General features: G+C 45.2%; 1 protein-coding gene across 1 annotated transcript in view; it reads right to left on the minus strand.

Moving 5' to 3' along the window:
• Nucleotides 1-1,832: 1,832 nt before the first annotated feature.
• LOC141102415 (protein SHQ1 homolog) overlaps nt 1,833-21,705 on the minus strand; it is a gene marked incomplete at its 3' end in the record, with an annotated part of 35,916 nt that continues 16,043 nt past the window's right edge. Inside the window, 3 exon segments of the mRNA XM_073591372.1 lie at nt 1,833-1,945; nt 12,407-12,558; nt 18,082-18,204. Of these exon segments, the coding sequence (XP_073447473.1) occupies nt 1,833-1,945; nt 12,407-12,558; nt 18,082-18,204 (388 nt within the window).

A 21,705-nucleotide genomic window follows, 5' to 3' on the forward strand; every position in this document is an offset into this window, starting at 1 on the left:
AAGCCGCTCCGGCGCTGCCGCAGAGATGTGTGAACCGGCTCCATAGAGAGAGAGTCACAATCTCTCCTGCCATGCAAATTGGATGCGGATAAAACCCACATCCAATTCGCACTAGTGTGAACCCAACCTAAGATTAGAGAGGAGAGAGGGGGGGATGTGGGGTGAGAAATAAACTATTGCACACCTGACTGGTGTTGGATATTATGTAAAAGGATGATAGAATGTCGCCCATACATGATATATAATCTTAACTAACAGCATCGTCTTTGTTGAGGAAAATGAGAAAAAAAAATACAAGAGAATGACAGAGAGAGAACAAAGAGCCATGAAAGTAAATCGGATGCAGCCATTGTTCAGGTATTCAGACAGCTTCGGGTGTTGAGTGTCGCAATACAAGAACCAGGAGAAATTGCACCAATCATGCTGTCTAGTTTGGATGGAGGAATCAGATTTCTCTCATTTAGCCCACTACTGAATACAGAACTGCCTTGAGTTTTGTCTTTTATATTTTCCCAGAATTCATCTTTGAAGCAGTAATAAACCAAAAAGCAAAAATGTAATTTATTGCAGCTTACCAATCATTAGATGTGGTAGCTCCATCACTTTTCTTCTCCTAGTCTTTTTTCCCCTTTAATACAGGAGGTGGGTTACTGGCCACATCACCAGGTGTAAATTAGAGTGTCCCCACTCTGGATGATTAAAGTGGTGTTCCACCAAAAAAAAAAAAAAAAAAAAAAAAAAAAAAAATTTAAAAAATATTTGGAATTTTTTTTTTTTTTATTCACTTCTAAATGGCTGTTGCTAGGGGGTCCCTCGTAGTCTGCCTCCTTCAGTGCCTGGGCTGGTGACATCACTTCCCCTCGGCGCAGGAAGGGCTCAGCTCTGCCCCTCCCTCTTGTCAATCATCTGGGACACATTACAGGTCCCAGATGACTGAGCGGCCAATCACGGCCAGCGCCCACAGTTGCAATGTCGGCGTCGCCGAATGGAGGGGCAGACGAGTGGAGCTTCTATCCCCCGCATCGCTGGACCCTGGGACAGGTAAAGTGTCCGATTATTAAAAGTCAGCAGCTGCAGTATTTGTAGCTGCTAACTTTTAATTTTGTTTTTAAAATGGGAACTCCTCTTTAAGCAAAGGGAGGGCTTTTGAAGCATGGCATTGTCGGTCTGGGGGGATAAAGGTTTTACATAAATAAAAGTAATCATCATTGTAAATCACCCCTGCCAGTGCTAAATAGAGCGTGCCTCGTCTCAGTAACTGGTATATCTGCTGGAAAGCTTGTTCTTTTGAAAAAACAACAGAATTACTGGCTCGATCACTGGATGAAAATAGAAGATAAAAAGCCTAAAAAAAGAAAATGAATGCAGCCATCACATTGGAGAATTGGTAAGCTGCAATATAATGAATGTTTGCTTTTTGGTTTAATACTGCTTTAAGAAATATATTTAAAAGATAGAGATGGGAGAAGCGAGAACAAGAAAGAAGGGAAAAAAAGAGCTCAGGAGATAGAGAAAATATAATGAATACGGAAGAGATGAGGAGAAGGTTTATAAATTATATTTCGGTGGATTGGAAATAGTACACTGATACAAGATTTTGTTGTTTGATACAAGATATTTTTTTTTCCCGCTACTGCCTGTGATATGGAATCAGCGTTCACTTCAGCCGCCAGAGAAAATCCTAACATCCAAATAGATAAAAAAGAAAAAAAAACAAAAAGCAGCAAAGTGGAACGGCGGAGCTTTGAAAGGCAGAAATCCAGAGGCAGACATAAAGTGATGTCAATCCTACTGGGGAACTGGCTGTCTCACAGACATTAAAAGGCACTTACAGGTAATGATCGGGGTCAAACTTGGCCTTTTCAGCTTCCAGGCGCCTGCGTGTGCGTTCAGCGGCCGGGGTGACGTCAGGGTTTCTTAAGTCAATAACATCATTCAGTTCTTCCTGAAAGAGCACAGGGCAGATTGTGACACAGGTGGGAACACAAAGGGCTGGAAGAGGTGAATACACAAAGCGATCGCACGAGCCTGGACAATAATAGGAAAGGCATTGTGAACGTTAAATGAGAACCATATGCAGATCATATAGACGAAACCGGATGTGGGTGCTCTACCCTAAACATCACCCAATAAACAATGTGCCTCTTAAAGTGACACTAAACTCTGGAATAACCACTTAAGGACCGGGCCTATTTTTCAGACTCTGTGTTTACAAGTTAAAAACAGGTTTTTTTTTTTGCTAAAAAATTACTTAGAACCCCCAAACGTTACATATTTTTCTTCTAACACCCTAGAGAATAAACTGGTGATTGTTGCAATACTTTCCGTCACACTGTATTTGCGCAGCGGTCTTACAAGCGCACTTTTTTGGAAAAAATTTACTTTTTTGAATTAAAAAATAAGACAACAGTAAAGTTAGCCCAATTTTTTTTTATACTGTGAAAGATAATGTTACGCCGAGTAAATTGATACCCAACATGTCACGCTTCAAACTTACGCCCGCTCGCGGAATGACCTCAAACATTTACCATAGGCGACGTTTAAAAAAAAATTCTACAGGTTGCATGTTTTGAGTTACAGAGGAGGTCTAGAATTATTGCTCTCGCTCGACCGATCGCAGCGATACCCCACATGTATGGTTTGACCACCGATTCATATGCGGGCGCTACTCACGTACGTGTTTGCTTCTGCGCGCGAGCTCGTCGGGACAGGGCACTTTAAACATTTTTTTTTTCTTATTTATTTTACTTGATTTTATTTATTTTTACACTGTTTAAAAGAAAAAAAAAATTGGTTCACTTTTATTCCTATTACAAGGAATGTAAACATCCCTTGTAATAGAAAAAAGCATGCCAGGACCTCTTAAATATGAGATCTGGGGTCAAAAAGTCCTCAGATCTCATATATTTGAAAAAATGTCATTTGAAAAAATGACAACAAAAAAAATGTGCCTTTAGGACGCATGGGCAGAAGTGACATTTTGACATTGCTTCTGCTATACCCAGCCACGGACAGGTCCCGAACGCCTCCGCCGACGGCTCCGGTAAGCGGCGGAGGGTGTGGGAGAGCGACGGGAAGGGGGCCCCTCTCCCCCCCCGCCCATGACGGTGATCTTGCGGCGAATCCCCCGCAGAGACCACCATTATCGTTAACAGGAAGGGCGGATGCCCCAGGCACAAGTGTCCTGTGAAGTGGAGGGGCGCCATTTGGAGAGTTCCTGCTACTACAATCTGACGGGCTAGTGACAGCAGCATCACTACACCTGTCAGATTAGCGGGGGAAGTCCCAGGCAGTATCCTTAACAGATAAGGATAGCGCAAAGATTATGGACAGTGCTTTAATCATTACTCCAGTTCCAAAAGCTTTGCAAAATAAAATACTGGAGATAAAACTAACACACCACCAACCCTCACACCCAGTGCTTTTATGGAAGGTGGCTTTAAATATACCCAACCCAGCTTTGACAAACAAAACTATTTTAGCATAATGGCATAACCTTCATGCAACTGATTGATGAATAAAATATTTCACAAGTGTCAGATCGTCAATGAACATCATATGATAAAGTACAAGTATTCTGCCATTAACTTTAGAGTGTTGAGAAGATTTTGGATAACTTGTCTTTTAAATTGCATCTGATATTGTACCAGTGTAATCCCTTAGGAGATGAAAAAACATTGGATTGAAAAGAAAGCAAATGACTATCTGTAAGTGCAATGAAAAAATCATGATGGGAGAGAAGTTTGTAAGCCTGTTGTGCTGTAATCTGACCACCAGGGGCTCTGTGGTGCCTTTTTCACTTTGCCCAAACCATTTTATTTGGATGGTTGGTGCTGACGGCTTCAGTCTTTATGGCTATTAATGCTGAATGCTTGGTGAGTGGACTAAAGAAAAGTGCAGGAACTCACTGAGCAGGCCTAAAATATTGCAGAAAGTCATTAAAGTGCAACTGAAATTTCAAGAGATATTAAAGGGGTTGTAAACCCCCAAGGTTTTTCACCTTAATGCATTCCATGCATTAAGGTGAAAAACCTCCTGCCACTCAGCACCCCCCCTCCCAGCCCCCGTTATACTTACCTGAGCCCTGCGTTTCCATCTCGTGTCCTAATTGGATAGATTGATAGCAGCGCAGGCATCGGCTCCCGCTGCTGTCAATCAAATTACACCCGCACAGGTGTCCTGAAGGAGAACGCTTCTCCAACAGGGCACTCGAGAAGAGGTAGAGCCAGGAGCGCCACCGAGGGGCCCCAGAGGAGGAGGATCAGGGCCACTTTGTGCAAAACCAACTGCACAGCGGAGGCAAGTATGTTTGCTTTTTTTGATTTTAAAAACCATGAAGCTTTATAACCCCTTTAAGTCTCATTTTTTTCATTTAAAAATAACAAATGTGTCATAGTTACCTTTTCTGTGTAATGGTTTTGCCCAGATCCTCCTCTCAGGTCCCTCGCCGCCGTTTCTGGCCCCTCCCTCCTGCCGAGTGCCCTCACAGCAAGCAGCTTGTTATGGGGGCACCTGAGCCGCAGCTCTGTGTGTCCATTCAGACACGGAGCCGCGGCCCAGCCCCCTCTCTCCTCATTTTCTCACTGACTTTGATTGATGGCAAAGGGAGCCAATGGCGCCTGCTGTTATCTCAGCCAAAGAGGAGGGAGAGTCTACAACAGCCGAGCCTCTTATGCAACATCACTGGATCGAGATGGGAGAGCGGGCTCAGGTATATGAGGATAAAAAAACCTTCTGCCTTTAGAACCACTTTCAGTTTAACTGCGCTAAATACACTCCAGCCTCCTAAAAGCTAAAGGTAAGCAATGACAAACAAACCGTAAGACCTTACAGACCTTTGATGAACTTGAAATGTACAGTGCATTGAAAAAAGTATTCATACCCCTTGAAAATTTCCACATTTTCTCATGTTACAACTAATAACGTAAATAAATTTTATTGGGATTTTATGTGATAGACCAACACAAAGTGGAACATAATTGTGAAGTGGAAGAAAATGATAAATGGTTTTCCAAATTTTTTTTTACAAATAAATATGTGAAAAGTGGTGGCTGGGTAGGATCAATGCAGTCAAAATGACTCTTTTACCTAAACTCCTATACTTTTTCTGGTCGTTCCCAGTTTCTGTATCCAGAACAGATCTTTTGCTCTTTCAAACTAAAGTGTTGAAATTTATCTGGGGTCTAAGGGTCCTAGACTAGCTTGCACTACCTTGTGTGCGTCTAGTTCTAAAGGGGGTTTGGGTGTCCCTGACTTCTATGCGTATTACAAGGAGGTACAATCGATGCAATTGTCTTATGTTTATTTTCGCCACGAGAGGCCGGACTGGGTACAGTTGGAGCAGCAGGCCGTCTCGTTCTATACAATGGATTGCTTGCTATGGCGTCCTCTTAGGGATAGGCCTTTAATTCAGTTCCCCACACTATGCCATTCTCTGGCCATTTGGGATCACCTGAGGCTCAATCCTTTGCTGATCTCCGCATACACCCCTTTGGAACATATTTCATAACCCTGATTTTCCTCCGGGTATGGATATTAGGGCATTTAAATGGTGAACAGACAAAGATCTATACCGCATCAGTTACTTTTTCCACCTTAACTCATTGCCGTTCGGTCTTAGAGATGCCCCTTTCGGAGAAGTTCAGTTTTTTACAAATATGTAATTTTTTGCACTCTGGCCTTCTGAAGACCCCCCCCCAGTGATAGCTTATGAATAATGGTGTTCCACAGACCAGGGTACAAGAGATGGTATTTCTATGGTGTACGAGTCGCTGCTCACCCTGGTCCAGAAACAGCCATACATGCTGGCTTGGGAGAGGGACCTTAATGTTGAAGTTGATCTGGACCCCTGGTCACGTAGACTTCAGGTCTCCTATAAGGGTGTCCTGAATGTTACATTGATAGAAGCTAGTCTTAAAGTCCTGACCAGATGGTATTTGGTCCCCACTTGTCTAGCCAGGATGCATATTACGACTTCCGCAAAATGTTTCCAAAATTGCAAACTGAGGGGGTTCTATGTTGCATATATGGTGGGAGTGTCCTCAACTCAGGGATTTCTGGAACAGGGTATTGTTGCTCCGAAAGCTGACTTAGTTGTCCACTGACCAACAACCCAGTTTAGCGTTGCTTAATGAGCTCCCACCTGGGTGGCCTCATTCTTTAAAGCGCCTGGTATACTTTGCTTTATTAGCTGCTAAGATTGTTATAGCAGGAGCATGGAAGGCACCCTCAGTGTCATTTAGAAGGCTGAAACATATAATTTAGTGGATTATGATTCATGAAAAATATGCAAAACATTGTCAAATGACCATCAGACCCTCTTTAAAAGCACCTGGGAACCATAGGAAATGTATCGCCATGTTCCCCTCTCTCAGATCGACAATGTAGTCCCCAGGCTCCTCCTCCCCTGCCTTGTCCCCTTCCTTGATTTAGATCTTCCTTTCGTCTCTGGATTCTCACTTAAACTATGACCTCTTTTTCTTCTCCTCTCTTTTCTGTTATTCCTTGTGGTTTTTTTTTTGTTTGTTTGTTTTTCCTGCCTTATGTGAATTGGGCCTGCAAGTGTCAGTAGTTTTATTTCGGTGCAACTATGGGTATGTGTTGAGCCCTTACCAATACAATAATATCCCTAAGATGATACCTCCTCAGACCAGCTTTTTTGTTGCTATAAGTTATGGTTACGCTACTTTACTAGTTACCAAGTCTTTTTTTAGTGGTGTGTTTTTCATAATATGATAACATGATTGCCCATTGCTCTGACGGTTCAGTCTCTGCAGTTGCACATTGGTTCTTTGTATTTTCCTACATGGCACTGCGTAGTCTACTTGTTATTGTTAATATTTTACTATACCATTAATAAAAACTTTTAAAGTAAATATGTGAAAAGTGTGGTGAACATTTGTATTCGACACCCCCCCCCCCCGAGTCAATACTTTGTAGAACCACCTTTCACTACAATTACAGCTTCAAGTCTTTTTGGGGATGTCTCTACCAGCTTTGCACATCTAGAGAGTGACATTTTTGTCCATTCTTCTTTCCAAAATAGCTCAAGCTCTGTCAGATTGAATGGAAAGTGTCTGAACAGCAATTTTCAAGTCTTGCCACAGATTCTCATTTGGATTTAGGTCTGGACTTTGACTGGGCCATTCTAACACACAAATATGCTTTGATCTAAACCATTCCATTGTAGCTCTGGCTATATGTTTAGGGTCGTTGTCCTGCTGGAAGGTGAACTTCCATCCCAGTCTCAAGTCTTTTGCAGACTCTAATGCCCTGTACATACGGGCGGACTTTAGGGCATCAAAGGTCCGACGGTCTTTCCGACGGACTTTCTAAGGAACAGACTTGCCTACACATGATCGCACCAAAGTCCGACGGATTCGTACGTGATGACATACGACCGGACTAAAACAAGGAAGTTCATAGCCAGTAGCCAATAGCTGCCCTAGCGTCGGTTTTCCTCCGTCGGACTAGCATACAGACGAGCGGATTTTTTGACTGGACTTGAGTCCATCGGACAAATTTGAAACATGTTCCAAATCTAAAGTCCGTCAGATTTTCGACCGAAAAAGTCTGCTGTAGATCCGAAGGAGCCCACACTTGGTCGGATTGTCCGCCACGCGGCATAACAGGTTTTCTTCTAAGATTGCCCTGTATTTGGCTCCATCCATCTTCCCATCAACTCTGACCAGCTTCCCTGTCCCTGCTGAAGAAAAGCATCCCCACAACATCATTCTGCCGCCACCATGTTTCACGGCGGGGATGGTGTGTTCAGGGTGATGTGCAGTGTTAGTTTTCCCACCACACATAGCGATTTACTTTTAGGCCAATAAGTTCACTTTTGGTCTCATCTGACCTTCTTCCACATGTTTGCTGTGTCCCCCACAAGGCTTCTCGCAAACTGCAAACAAGACTTCTTATGGCTTTCTTTCAACAATAGCTTTCTTCTTGCCACTCTTCCATAAAGGCCAGATTTGTGGAGTGCCTGATTAATAGTTGTCCTGTGGACAGATTCTCCCACCTGAGCTGTGGATCTCTGCAGCTCCTCCAGAGTTACCATGGGCCTCATGGCTGCTTCTCTGATGAATGCTCTCCTTGCCCGGCCTGTCAGTTTAGGTGGACGGCCATGTCTTGGTAGGTTTGCAGTTGTGCCATACTCTTTCCATTTTCAGATGATGGATTGAACAGAGCTCCGCGAGATGTTCAAAGCTTGGGATATTTTTTTATAACCTAAACCTGCTTTAAAACTTCTCCACAACTTTATCCCTGACCTGTCTGGTGTGCTCCTTGGCCTTCATGATGCTGTTTTTGTTCACAAAGGTTCTCTAACAAACCTCAGAGGGCTTCACAGACAGCTGTATATATACTGATATTAAATTACACATAGATGGATTCTATTTACTAATTAGGTGACTTCTGAAGGCAATTGATTCCACTAGATTTTAGTTAGGGGTATCAAAGTAAAGGGGACTGAATACAAATACACGCCACACTTTTCAGATATTTGTAAAAAGGTTTGAAAACCATTTATCATTTTCCTTCCACTTTACAATTATGTGCCACTTTGTATTGGTCTATCACATAAAATCCCAATAAAATACATTTACGTTTTTGGTTGTAACATGACAAAAAGTGGAAAATTTCAAGTGGTATGAATACTTTTTCAAGGCACTGTATTTATTGAATTTAAACTGAAAGTTCAACTGGGCTTTAGGTCTGCATATACTAAGCTTACACAGAAGTTACACTCGGGGCTCTTGGGTGATTGGAGACGAGTGCCCGGTGTCCAGAAAAACATCTCCCTTGATTTTTATAATAATTATTGAAGAAAAGGAGTATACAAGTAGAGCCAACGCGTTTTAGGGGAATGGATATCCTCGGTTCGAATACCAACCACTCCATTACCTGCCTGGAGTTTGCATGTTCCTCTGGGTACTCCTGTTTCCTCCCACACTCCAAAGACATGCTGGGAGGTTAATTGGCTCCTGTCTAAATTGGCCTTAATATGTGTATGTATGAATGTGAGAGAGTTAGGGACCTTAGAATGTAAACTCTTTGAGGGCAGGGACTGATGTGAATGTATAATATATATGTAAAGCAATGTCTAAATCAGGGGTCCTCAAACTACGGCCCGCGGGCCGAATCCGGCCCTCCAGCGTTTTTGATCCGGCCCGCGGACTGCCCCTTTAAAATTCCAGCACTGCCCCTGCCCTCTGCTCCCTCCATCACACAGGACGGGAAACATGACAGGCCGGGCAAAGAACCTTCTGTGCTAAGAAGCAGGTGATTGGTTACTAGGCATCAGAGCGGTCCCAGGAACCAATCACCTGCCCCTCACTTCCAAAGTCCCGCCCTCCGTCCGGACCTACCATGCCTCGTGTCCTGCGTGATACAGGTAAGTGTAAGGGCGGCGGGGGGAGTCTGTGCTATGGTGGGGATCTGTGCTATGGTGGGGATCTGTGACACACGGGGGGACTCTGTGCTATGGTGGGGATCTGTGACACACGGGGGGACTCTGTGCTATGGTGGGGATCTGTGATGTGGGGGACTCTGTGCTATGGTGGGGATCTGTGATGTGGGGGACTCTGTGCTACGGTGGGGATCTGTGATGTGGGGGACTCTGTGCTACGGTGGGGATCTGTGATGTGGGGGACTCTGTGCTACGGTGGGGATCTGTGATGTGGGGGACTCTGTGCTACGGTGGGGATCTGTGATGTGGGGGACTCTGTGCTACGGTGGGGATCTGTGATGTGGGGGACTCTGTGCTATGTGGGGGACTCTGTGCTATGGTGGGGGACTGATGTGGGGGACTCTGTGCTATGGTGGGGGACTGATGTGGGGGACTCTGTGCTATGGTGGGGGACTGATGTGGGGGACTCTGTGCTATGGTGGGGGACTGATGTGGGGGACTCTGTGCTATGGTGGGGGACTGATGTGGGGGACTCTGTGCTATGGTGGGGGACTGATGTGGGGGACTCTGTGCTATGGTGGGGGACTGATGTGGGGGACTCTGTGCTATGGTGGGGGACTCTGTGCTATGGTGGGGGACTGATGTGGGGGACTCTGTGCTATGGTGGGGATCTGTGATGTGGGGGACTCTGTGCTATGTGGGGGACTCTGTGCTATGGTGGGGGACTGATGTGGGGGACTCTGTGCTATGTGGGGGACTCTGTGCTATGGTGGGGGACTGATGTGGGGGACTCTGTGCTATGGTGGGGGACTCTGTGCTATGTGGGGGACTCTGTGCTAAGGTGGGGGACTGATGTGGGGGACTCTGTGCTATGGTGGGGATCTGTGATGTGGGGGACTCTGTGCTATGGTGGGGATCTGTGATGTGGGGGACTCTGTGCTATGTGGGGGACTCTGTGCTATGGTGGGGGACTGATGTGGGGGACTCTGTGCTATGGTGGGGGACTCTGTGCTATGTGGGGGACTCTGTGCTAAGGTGCGGGACTTTGTGCTATGTGGGGGACTCTGTGCTAAGGTGGGGGACTGATGTGGGGGACTCTGTGCTATGGTGGGGGACTGATGTGGGGGACTCTGTGCTATGGTGGGGGACTGATGTGGGGGACTCTGTGCTATGGTGGGGGACTGATGTGGGGGACTCTGTGCTATGGTGGGGATCTGTGATGTGGGGGACTCTGTGCTATGGTGGGGATCTGTGATGTGGGGGACTCTGTGCTATGGTGGGGATCTGTGATGTGGGGGACTCTGTGCTACGGTGGGGATCTGTGATGTGGGGGACTCTGTGCTATGGTGGGGGACTGATATGGGGGGGATCTGTGATGGGGGAAGTATGTGATTGGAAGTGGTTCTGTAATGAGGGGAGTCTGTGAAATACTGATAAGTTTATATTGATTACAATTGTTCTTTTTTTTTTTTTTTTGCACTACAAATAAGATGTGTGCATAGGAATTAGTTCATATTTTTTTTAAACTATAGTGCGGCCCCCCAACAGTCTGAGGGACCGTGAACTGGCCCCCTGTCTAAAAAGTTTGAGGACCACTGGTCTAAATTGACGGTACTTTATAAGTACCCGTAATAAATAAACAAAAGAAAATACATTGCCTCCTGGTTCTTCAGGGCTGTATTTCTTGGAGAATGGTTAGGCTCTGGGAGGGTTATATATATATATATCTATATCTATATCTATATCTATATCTATATATATATATATATATATATCTCTATCTATCTATATATAGATATCTATATCTATATATAGTAACATATATTAAAATATCAGTGGCTGTGCAGCATGCTGGCGTGTTGTGGAACAGAGGCAGGAGAGTGGCTTCCTTTGGTGCACAACACGCCGGCATGCTGCAGAACTGCTGATTGAATAAATTTAAGGCCTCATGCACACAGGATGTTAAAATAACGTTATGAAAACGCCAGTATCTTTGCAGTGATTTTTTTAAACTTTTTTCAACGTTTTTGCAATAGCGTTTTTCCGCGTTAGCATTTTTTAGCGTTTTTTTTTTTTTTTTTTCAATGGATCAAAAACGTTAAAAAACATTGGTGAGTGACGTTTTTGAGCGTTTATCTGCGTTAGAGCGTTTTTACCGCTGAAAAACGTCTCTCAGAACCCACTGGTCCTGGGTTTTTTTTTACAGCTTAAAAACGCCTATGCCATTTGCAGCTCAAAAATGCCTAGGTGGGCATGAAGCTATAGACTAACATAGACAGGCCTTTTTAAGCTGCAAAAAACGCTCAAAAAAGCGGCTGTAAAAACGTCTTTGTACATGAGGCCTAACCATTTTAGAGCCTAACCATTCTCCAAGAAATACAGCCCTAAAGAAGGGAGAGGCTATTCCTAAAAAGTGATGGCTCTATTTGTAAACATTTATCTTCAAAAAACAATTATAAAAATCATCAAGTGAGACGTTTGTCTGGACACCAGGTGCACCTCTCTAATCACCCGAGTGTTCCCTGTAGTAAGGGCCCCATTGTCATTATCAGAAAGGTAGTAGCCCTAGACCCCAACAGAGAGTCTACCACCTACAATTAGGATACAATCCATTGGAAGCAATTCCCTCTAAACCCTCCAGTGCCACCGGTCCAGTGCTGTCTTCCACCCAAACTTGACACCAGAGCTCTGGAAGACCAGCAGAGTAGTGAGGGAGCAAAGGGAAGGTAAGTATCAGTTAGAGGTAGGGGGTGCCCTTAATGGGCAAAGTTATACATTCTCTTTAAAGCTACACATTTCCACAAGCACCATCAGAACTTTTTCCCCAACATCCCTGAAAATTGTATGAATGCATGGAAGGCATTATTTGGCTGCTGTCTTGCTTTCCTTGCCTGCCAATGTGATCAGGACTTGTCCAGCCTGGGGTTACATCCTTGACCATTTTGGGAAGTGATTAACTAGCGGATACTATCACTGCAAGAAATACACAAAAAGCACCTGCAGTCGTCTGAAGACTCCGACTCTCAAATTTCCAAAACCATAGCTGAACTGCGGATTAAGCTCATCCGGGGGTGATTCTTCATAGGGAGTCTGTTCAATCTGCCAATCAAAGTCTTCATCGTCATCTTCGGGAATCTCACTGGTAGCCCCTAAAAAAAAAATGACCAATATAAGAAACAAAAAAAGCTACTAATTGAAAAAAAGTTTTATACTTCCTCATCCCTTAAAACAGTCCCATAATAAGATGTATCTATAACAGTTTTTTCCATTATGGATAGTGTGTGGACCCCTGTTAGGCTTTTATTGCTGTTTGTGTGTGCCTGAGAAAGATGGACAGAGAGTACTGCTTTAACTATGATACACAATAGGTACTAGCTAGTGACATTAAAAGGTTCTGTTTTTTTTGTTGTTTTTTTTTTAAAATAACAAACATGTTATACTTGACTACTTAAATCCTCCTCTTTTCGGGCCGGCGCTCCTGGCTTCTCCTCTTCAGCCAGTTCCCCTCAATAGCAAGCCGCTTGCTCTGGGAGCACTGGTACGTGCTCGCTCCCGAGCCCCGCTCTATGCATTCATAAGACACACAGAGCCGAGGTTCTGCCCTGCCCCTGCTCTCTCCTCATTGGCTCACTGGCTGTGATTGACAGTAGTAGGAGCCAATGGCTCCCCCTGCTGTCTCACCCAATGAGGATTAAGAGACCCGGGAAAAGCTTAGATCACGTGCACATCGCTAGATCGAGAGGTAGCTCAGGTGAGTATTAGGGAAGCTGGGGGGGACCGCTGCACACAGAAGGTTTTATACCTTCATGCATAGAATGCATGAAGGTAAAAAACCTTGAGCCTTTAAAATCACTTTAACATATTTAACTAATCCACTGTACTAGCAGATTTAACTACACTAACAAATTGAAGCCAAACTCCAGCTCACACTTTAACCACCTCCTGCCCGCAGTACTGTGAATTGACGGGCGCGTGGCGGCTCTCTTCTTCTGGGACGACGTCATATGACGTTCTTGCACCCTCTGTCCCTGGGACACAGCGCATCACCAATCTAGGTAAAACGCTGATGATGAGGTGCTTTACCCATGTGATCAGCTGTGTCCAATCACAGCTGATCACATGTAAAAAAGAAAATGATGGTTATCGGCATTGATCTTGATTATGAGTGCAGCCCCAACAGTGCCCTGCAGTGATGCCAGTCAGTGCCCAGTAGTAATGTCATTCAGGGGCCAGCAGTGATGCCTTTCAGTACTGCCCATCAGTGCTGCATATTAGTGCCTTCTCATCAGTGGCCTTCAGTGCCATCTCATCAGTGGTGCCTCATCAGTGCAACCTATTAGTGCACATCAGTGAAGGAAAAAAAAATACTTATTTACATCATTTTATAACATAAACAAACAAAGAAAAACTTTTTTTTTTTTTTTCAAAATTTTCTGTCCTTTTTTGTTTTTTAGCAAAAAACTAAAAAACCCCAGTGGCGATTAAATACCACCAAAAGAAAGCTCTATCTGTCTCATAAAAATGATAAACAATTTTGTTTAGATACGGTGTTGCATGACTGCAGAGTTGTAAAGTCTCATGGTTTTTCTAGTCTTTGTTCTGTGCTGCAGCTCAGCACCTCCAGCCGCTGTCTCGGGTCCTCATTGGATAGATAGCAGCAGGAGCTGTCAATCATATCCAGTGACACGGGAGTCACTATGTCAATGGCCGCAGCAGTCGGAACTCGTGAGCGTGCCCGCACAGGTGCCCCCATGGAAAGCAGCTCTCTGTGGGGGCACCCGATGGAGAGATGGAGCCAGGAGCGCCTCTGGGGGACCCCAGCGATGAAGAGGAGGATCGGGGCTGCTCTGTGCAAAACCCTTTCACAGAAAAAAATTTAAAAAACAAACCTTTACAATCACCTGAAAACTGGCCTAGGCAGGAAGGGGGTGAAAGTGCCCGGTAGGTAAGAGGGTAAAGATCAGTTACAGCAAACCTTTTTTCCCCTTTGACCCCTTTCACACTGGGGCGGTTTGCAGGCGCTATTGCGCTAAAAATAGCACCTGCAAACCGACCCGAAAGTGGCGCTGCTGTGTCTCCAGTGTGAAAGCCCCGAGGGCTTTCACACTGGAGCGGTGCGCTGGCAGGACGGGAAAAAAAGTCCTGCTAGCAGCATCTTCGGAGCGGTGAAGGAGCGGTGTATACACCGCTTCTGCCCATTGAAATCAATGGGGCAGCGTGGCTATACCGCCGGCGAACCGCCTCTGCAGAGGTGGTTTTTAACCCTTTCTCGGCTATCGGGGGGGGAAACCGCCCCGCTAGCGGCCGAATACCGCCGCTAAATCGACCATAAAGCGCCGCTAATAATAGCGGCGATTTACCGCCGACGCACCTCCCGCCCCAGTGTGGAAGGGGTATTTGGGATAAAGGTTTTACATGAACAAATAAAAGATGATCATTGTGAGCACCCCTGTCAGGGTTAAATGGTTTGTCTCATCCATGTAACCTGATACATCTACAAGACAGTTTGTGCTTTTGAAAAAACAACAGACTTGCCGGCTGGATTACCAGATAAAAATAGATGAAAGAAAGATAAAAAAGAAAAAAAACAAATGCATCCATCACATGTAAGAATTGGTAAGCTGCAATATAATACATTTTTGCTTTTGGGTTTAATACCACTTTAAGAGGAACGCCATAGTATGCCCCCATTTCAAGCATGAGTCACAAAATGCAGGTGGTGGTGTGGAATAGTGCCAAGTAGAACAGACAGCAGATAATGATATCCACCCTCGGTTATAAATGGTCTCCAAAGGAGCTCTTAAATCCAGGTATACATCAGAACAAACTGTATAAGCTCACATGAAGCGTCGATGGAATTATTTTTACCTTCTGGAGCGGAATAAAGTGAAGACTTACTCGAATAACACTCAGAGATCTATTGCATCCTTGCCCGTTCTGCCTCTTGCACCCCCGCTATGTGTCAAGCGGTGGGATTGTAGTCTGAGTACCTGAATTATTCCTGTGGGTTATGGCTCCCCCTCAGGGACCAGGACGAGAGCCCTCCAGGCAGGAAATTACAGTGAGCGGGTCTCTCAGAGGCCCCATAGCCGTGCCTGGTCATTTAATGCATGAATCACTGTCATCGCTTCCACTCGCAGGCTTTATACCATCAGGAAGCAGATATTAGCCCTGGGAGACTCGTGTCCCACTGGTCTGTGTGCTGCCGGGATCTCTTACAATGTGTCACTCAGCCTGCTCCAGAACAGGGAATCTGTATACAGAGGCCAACCACACAGCAATGAATATACATCTCTGTCTGACCTACATGAGGTTTCAGCTATCTTTTACATATATAGTTTATTGGGTTTATGGAGGATTTTACAGACATGTGACACCGCATACAGCAGAAAAAAATGGCAGAACAAAAGGGGAGGGTACAAGAGGTAGATGGACAATAGCGACAAAGCTACAGTCAAAAACAAAACGGGTTAAAGGGCATCAGCAACCAGCATGTTAAAGTGGTTGTAAACCCCTTTGTTTGTCTTTTAGGTAAACCTAGAATAAGGCTTACCTATAGGTAGTGGAAATATCTCCTAAACGTGCACCGTTTTGGAGATACCTCACTTGTCATCACCGGCGCATGTGCTGTGAAGAAACGGACCACCATGCCATTTCTTCCCCCAGCGTGTGCCGTGACTAACGGCTCCCGTGTGCATGCCCGGGAGTGACGTCACGCGACTCCGGACAGTCCTTCCCCTCCCCCTCTGGTGGTTTTTGTTCCGTTTGGAGCTTGTAGGGCCGGAAGTAGTGTATCAGTCACCTTATCCATCTACTCGGTGTGTGTCATCTGGAGAATTGATTAAAGATGGAGACGCCCTAGTGGAGGATGGAGGAATAGAAGGTTCAATGCTGGTGATATGGTGGTGATGCTAGTTATTAAGAGATTTGAGGTGAGAGTTCTGCAAGCTCATTTTCTATGTGATATACATCACAGTGGTGATTGAAGCTTGGAATTGGATCTATTGAAGAGGGGATCATCACATTGATTTATCTATTTTCACCTACATCTGTGTATGGACTCCTTTTCTCTTTTTCGTTTCTTTTTTATTGATATTTTTTTGAAACCCACCATCTCTTTGTTTTTACGCTCATTCCATTTTTTTTTTTTATGAACTTTATTATTCACAATTATTTATTTTCACATTTGTCAGCATGATAGCTGAGTGCTGATACACCATTGCACAGAATCACTTTATTTATTATTACCAATTTTACTTTGTGTATTGTGAACACAAATTAGGTTTTGCAGCAGGTATATTCCTATTTGGCACTTTATTTTGTTCACTTTGAACACTTGTTTATATTATTTGTTCATTGTGTGCTTGTTATTATTATATATATTTTTTCCTTTTTTCTGTGTCACACTCTTCTAGTAGCGGGAAAGCTTTTATTTGCAATTAAAGAGGCTGTTGCTGCCCCTCCACCTGCTGCTCCTCGCTCCAGCTTGCAGAGGGAAGAGCTTCTCCTCCCAGCCAAACAGGAAGTGGGTCCTGAGAACCGATTGGCCGGGAGTCCCAAGACTGTGCCCCAAGCCCACCCTTTTTTAAAGCCAATTAGAGCCTCAGACTCTAATCATGTGCTTAAAAACAAAACAAAAAAACCCCATTGAAATCCATGCGTCCGACGCCCTGCATGTAGATTAGTTGCCAGGTGCGTGGATTAGGGGGGCGGCGCCCCTGATGGAGCGGCCGCCACTGGTGGCTAATATATTTTGACAGCCAGCCCAGCTGGCTATCAAAATACCTAAAAAGGGGCTGCATCTGACTGTACCTTCCGTGAGCTGTGGAAGAGAACAGGCGGCTGTAAAGCCCTTCCACGTTAAAGCCCATCAAGGCTCTGAGGAAGAAGGTACTCCTTTGAAATGCGTCAGCCAGCAGCGATCCTGATGTCCTTCCTTTTGCTATCTGAAGACTGTATGTTCCAGGACTGATTGCCACAAATAGGTGGCTTTTACAAGCAATAATTCTCCACATGTTTGTGAGTAGTTTTTAAATTGTTTTTATTAATAAATTGCCTTGGGGGGGTTTTTTGATTTGTTTTTTAATAAAGTGCCTTGGAATAATGCACGAGGCTGGTGCGCCCTCTTTTTATCTTGTTCAAATCAGATAGCAGATCTCCAGAAAACCTGGAAACCCTTTTAAAGTGGAAGTAACCTTCCATCTTTTGCTTTTACCTATAGATAAGCCTATAATAAGGCTTACTTATAGGTAGTGTAAATATCTCCTAAACGTGCGCCATTTAGGAGATATTTACATTTTATGCAGCCGCCAGGGACATCACTGGCGCATGCGCGCCGAAGGAACGAACACCCGTGCCCTCTCCTTCAAAGCCCTGTGCCGTGAATAAGGGCTCCCGTGCCCATGCGCAGGAGTGACGTCATGGAGGCTCCGCCAGTCACAGAGCTGGACTCGGAAGCAAGACAGGTGAAGATGGGAGCCCCTGCAGCGCTGACTTCTCGGCGCGGGAGGGCTTCGCTTTAAAGGTACGTTTAACATAATGTGCTAGTATGCAATGCATACTAGCACATTATGGCTTTTACAGGTTCCAAAAAAAAAAAAAAAAAAGGCCAGTGGTTTACAACCGCTTTAATGGAGATGGATTAAAATAAATGTAAGTAATAAATGTCTCACCTATTTCTTCCACAAGGGGTTTTGCTGTTCTGACTCCTTTTGGTGCCAATAGTGAAGTCAGCAGATTCAGGCCTTCAAAATGCTGTCCTGGGGTCTCTTTAGGCACTCGGACAGTGAATATCCCTGGAATAGAAACAATACAACATACTGGTAAGCAGCCAAAACAGTTCTTCCAACAGGCACGGTACATACAGGTGTTACAATGCAGCACTCCCCATCACTGAGACTGGGGAGGTCCACAGAGCCGGATGGTTCAGTACATTAATGCCATCAGCAAGGTCATCAGCCCCCATTTGCATGGATAGCTATATGTGTCTACAATTTGTGTGCCCTGGTCCTGTTCATTGTACTGTTCTCAGCAAACCCATCACGCAAAAAAAAAAATAAAAAAAATGTCATTAAAATTAAACTCCAAATTGGCAACACATTTTTTACTGTAAACCAGGACTGTGAAATATTAAACAATGTAAATTTTTAATTTATCACCAAATTGGTTTTCTTAGGCTGCATTCACACCTGGCATTTCCGGAACACACAAGAAAGCACACGGAAAACGCAATTTTTTAACAATTAATGGCATCAGAAGTACGATGCACAATTTGTAGCGCATTTCGGAAGTGTACTGCAAATGCGCATCGTACTTCTGATGCCATTAATTGTTAAAAGGACAACTTAACCTTTCTTAGCCACTTCAGCCCTGGAAGGTTTTACCCCTTTAATGACCAGGCCATTTTTTGCGATACGGCACTGCCTTATTTTAACTGACAATTACTATGGGATAGATTTATGGACTTTTAATTTTTTTTTTATTGGTTTTACTGGTAATGGTGGTGATCAGCGATTTTTAGTGGGACTGCGACACTGCGGCAGACAAATCTGACACGAAGTGATACTTTTTGAGGACCAGTGACACCTATACAGTGATCAGTGCTAAAAAACAAAAAAAATGCACTGTTACTGTATAAATGACACTGGCAGGGAAGGGGTTAACATCAGGGGCAATCAAGGGGTTAAGTGTGTTCCCTGGGAGTGTTTTCTAACTGTGTGGGGGATGGATTCACAGGAACACAGAGATCCGTGTTCCTGCTTACAAAGAACAGAAGATCTGTGTATTTCCCTGTCAAAACGTGGGATCAGCCTTGTTTACATAGGCAGATCCCCTTTCTGCCTCTCTGTGGAGCGATTGCGGGTGGCCGACGGACATCGGGTCCACCAGACCCGCTGATTGGCTCCCACTCCGTGCAGAGGCACAAAATGACGTACAGGTACGTTGTTTCGCACAATAGAGCCGCCCTGCCGCAGTATATATGCGGTGGGTGGTCTTTAAGTGGTTAAAAAATAAATAATAATGAATTCAAATTTTTTTGCAGTTAAAAAAATGTGCATTTATTTTTTTCCAAGAGCACTGTACCTGCGATCTGCATCTCAGGCTCCTGTAGACACACAGCATAGCTATCTGCTCGTACCTCAGGCAGTTACCTGAGACGAAAGATTAATGGACTACGAGAGCGCTCTCCAGCGCCTCATACTTCATTGAAAACTACAAGCCGTCAGCTGCAATGGCTAATAGTACTTGTAGGCATTCATTCACACAGTTTTCAAATTATGACAGTAGATGCAGGGAAAGGATCCCCCGCCCACTGTCAGAGAGGGGGAGGGATCGGGAGGGGAGAGGCTGCAAATGCTGCAACATGTTACATGTTCCACCCCAAAAATGGGTGGCACATGTTCCAAAGGCAAACTTATCCTTTTATGGCACCACACGTATAGGTAGCAGGCGCACTTTGCAGGTGCATTTTGTCGCAAGCCAACGGTCCTGTGCTGGCGCCAGCATCTTCTTCTGTGTCAGTCTTCAGGCCTCTTCACTGGCCGGTGGGGGGTAAAGTCACTGCTGTGCATGCACAGCAGTGACGTCATCCCAGCACTCAGAGACTGGCTTGGCACTGTAAGCTGAGCTATGCATGCGCAGCTCATTTTGTAGTGCCGGAGGAGACAGCGAGCAGGAAGGTCACTTCTGCAATAAAAGCCTGTGTGCTTGCTGCTTTTTAGCTCCACTTCAAAATGAAAGTTCACTTTTTCACAAAACAAGAAAAGGTGAACACTATACACCCTTCCCCACCCCTCCAGGTCCCTGCTCTACTTACCTCCATGGGTGATTAGCTGTCACTGCCCATGCCGCAGTCCAGAGATTTGAAATCCCGCTCTTCTTCTTTCCTTAGTCTCGGTTCACACTGATTCCTCAGCGATTTCTGTGAGTTTCCCACACCGCATCATAATTGCACTCCGTCCATGTGAACCACTGCGGGTGTCAATGTTAAGTCAAGCACACCCCAACAACAGGTTGCAAAACGCAGTGCGATTGGCTGCTTTCAGTATGGCAAAAAAAGCTTCATGCACCTTTTTTGTGTGGGTGCAGTGCGATTTGAGTCATGCAAAATGAATTGGCGCAAATCGCACTGCAAATAATTACATGTGATTTGAACAGGAATGCGATACAATTCCTGTCCGATTCACATGCGGTTTCTTGCATCGCATCAGTGTGAAGCAGCACTTCCAGGATGGATCAGAGCGATTCTGGGGAAGATAAGCTGGGATTTCAAATCCCTGGACCCCTGCAACAGCTGCATGAGCAGTGACAGCTAATCACCCTTGGAGGTAAGTACAGCAGGGACTGAAGGGGAAGAGGGGGGGCAGGGGGTGTATGGCGTTAGTTCACCTTTTCATTTTTGGTGAAAACGTAAACACTTTAACCACTTCAATCCCGGGCACTTAGACATCTTCTTGCCCAGACCAATTTTCAGCTTTCAGTGCTGTCGCAGTTTGAATGACAATTGCGCGGTCATGCTACACTGTACCCAAACAAAATTTTTATCATTTTGTTCCCACAAATAGAGCTTTCTTTTGGTGGTATTTGATCACCTCTGCGGTTTTTATTTTTTGCTAAACAAATAAAAAAAGACCGAAAATTTTGAAAAAAATAAAAGTTTTGCTTTTGTTTCTGTTAAAAAAAATTGTAAATAAGTAAGTTTTCTCTTTCACTGATGGGCACTGATAAGGCGGCACCGATGAGGTGGCACCAATGAGCAGGCACTGACGATGGGCACTGAAATGCGGCACTGATGGGCACTGGTAGGCGGCACTCATATGCAGCACTGATGGGCATTGATAGGCGGCACTGATGGGCACTGATGGGTGGCACTGATGGGCGACACTGATGGGCAATGAAAGGCGGCACTGCTGGGCACTGCTAGGCACTGATAGCGTGGCACTGATAGGCGGCACTGCTGGGCACTGATGGGCGGCACTGCTGGGCACTGATGGGCGGCACTAAAATGAGGCACTGGTGGCACTGGCAGTGGTAGGCATTGCAGTGGGCACTGACTGGCAGCTGCCTGGGCACAGATTGGCAGCTGCCTGGGCACACAGTGGCATTTCCCTGGTGGTCTGGGGGCATACCTGGTGGTCCAGTGTGGATCGCTTCCCTGTTGGTCCTGGGCAGCTTCCCTGGTGGTCCTGGGTAGGATCCGAGGGGGGGCTGTGCTGATAAACAATCAGCACAGACCCCCCCTGTCAGGAGAGCAGCCGATCGGCTCTCCTCTACTTGCGTCTGTCAGACGCGAGTGA

This window comes from Aquarana catesbeiana, linkage group LG07 (genome assembly GCF_042186555.1).
Source record: "Aquarana catesbeiana isolate 2022-GZ linkage group LG07, ASM4218655v1, whole genome shotgun sequence".
In the NCBI taxonomy this organism is placed as follows: domain Eukaryota; kingdom Metazoa; phylum Chordata; class Amphibia; order Anura; family Ranidae; genus Aquarana; species Aquarana catesbeiana.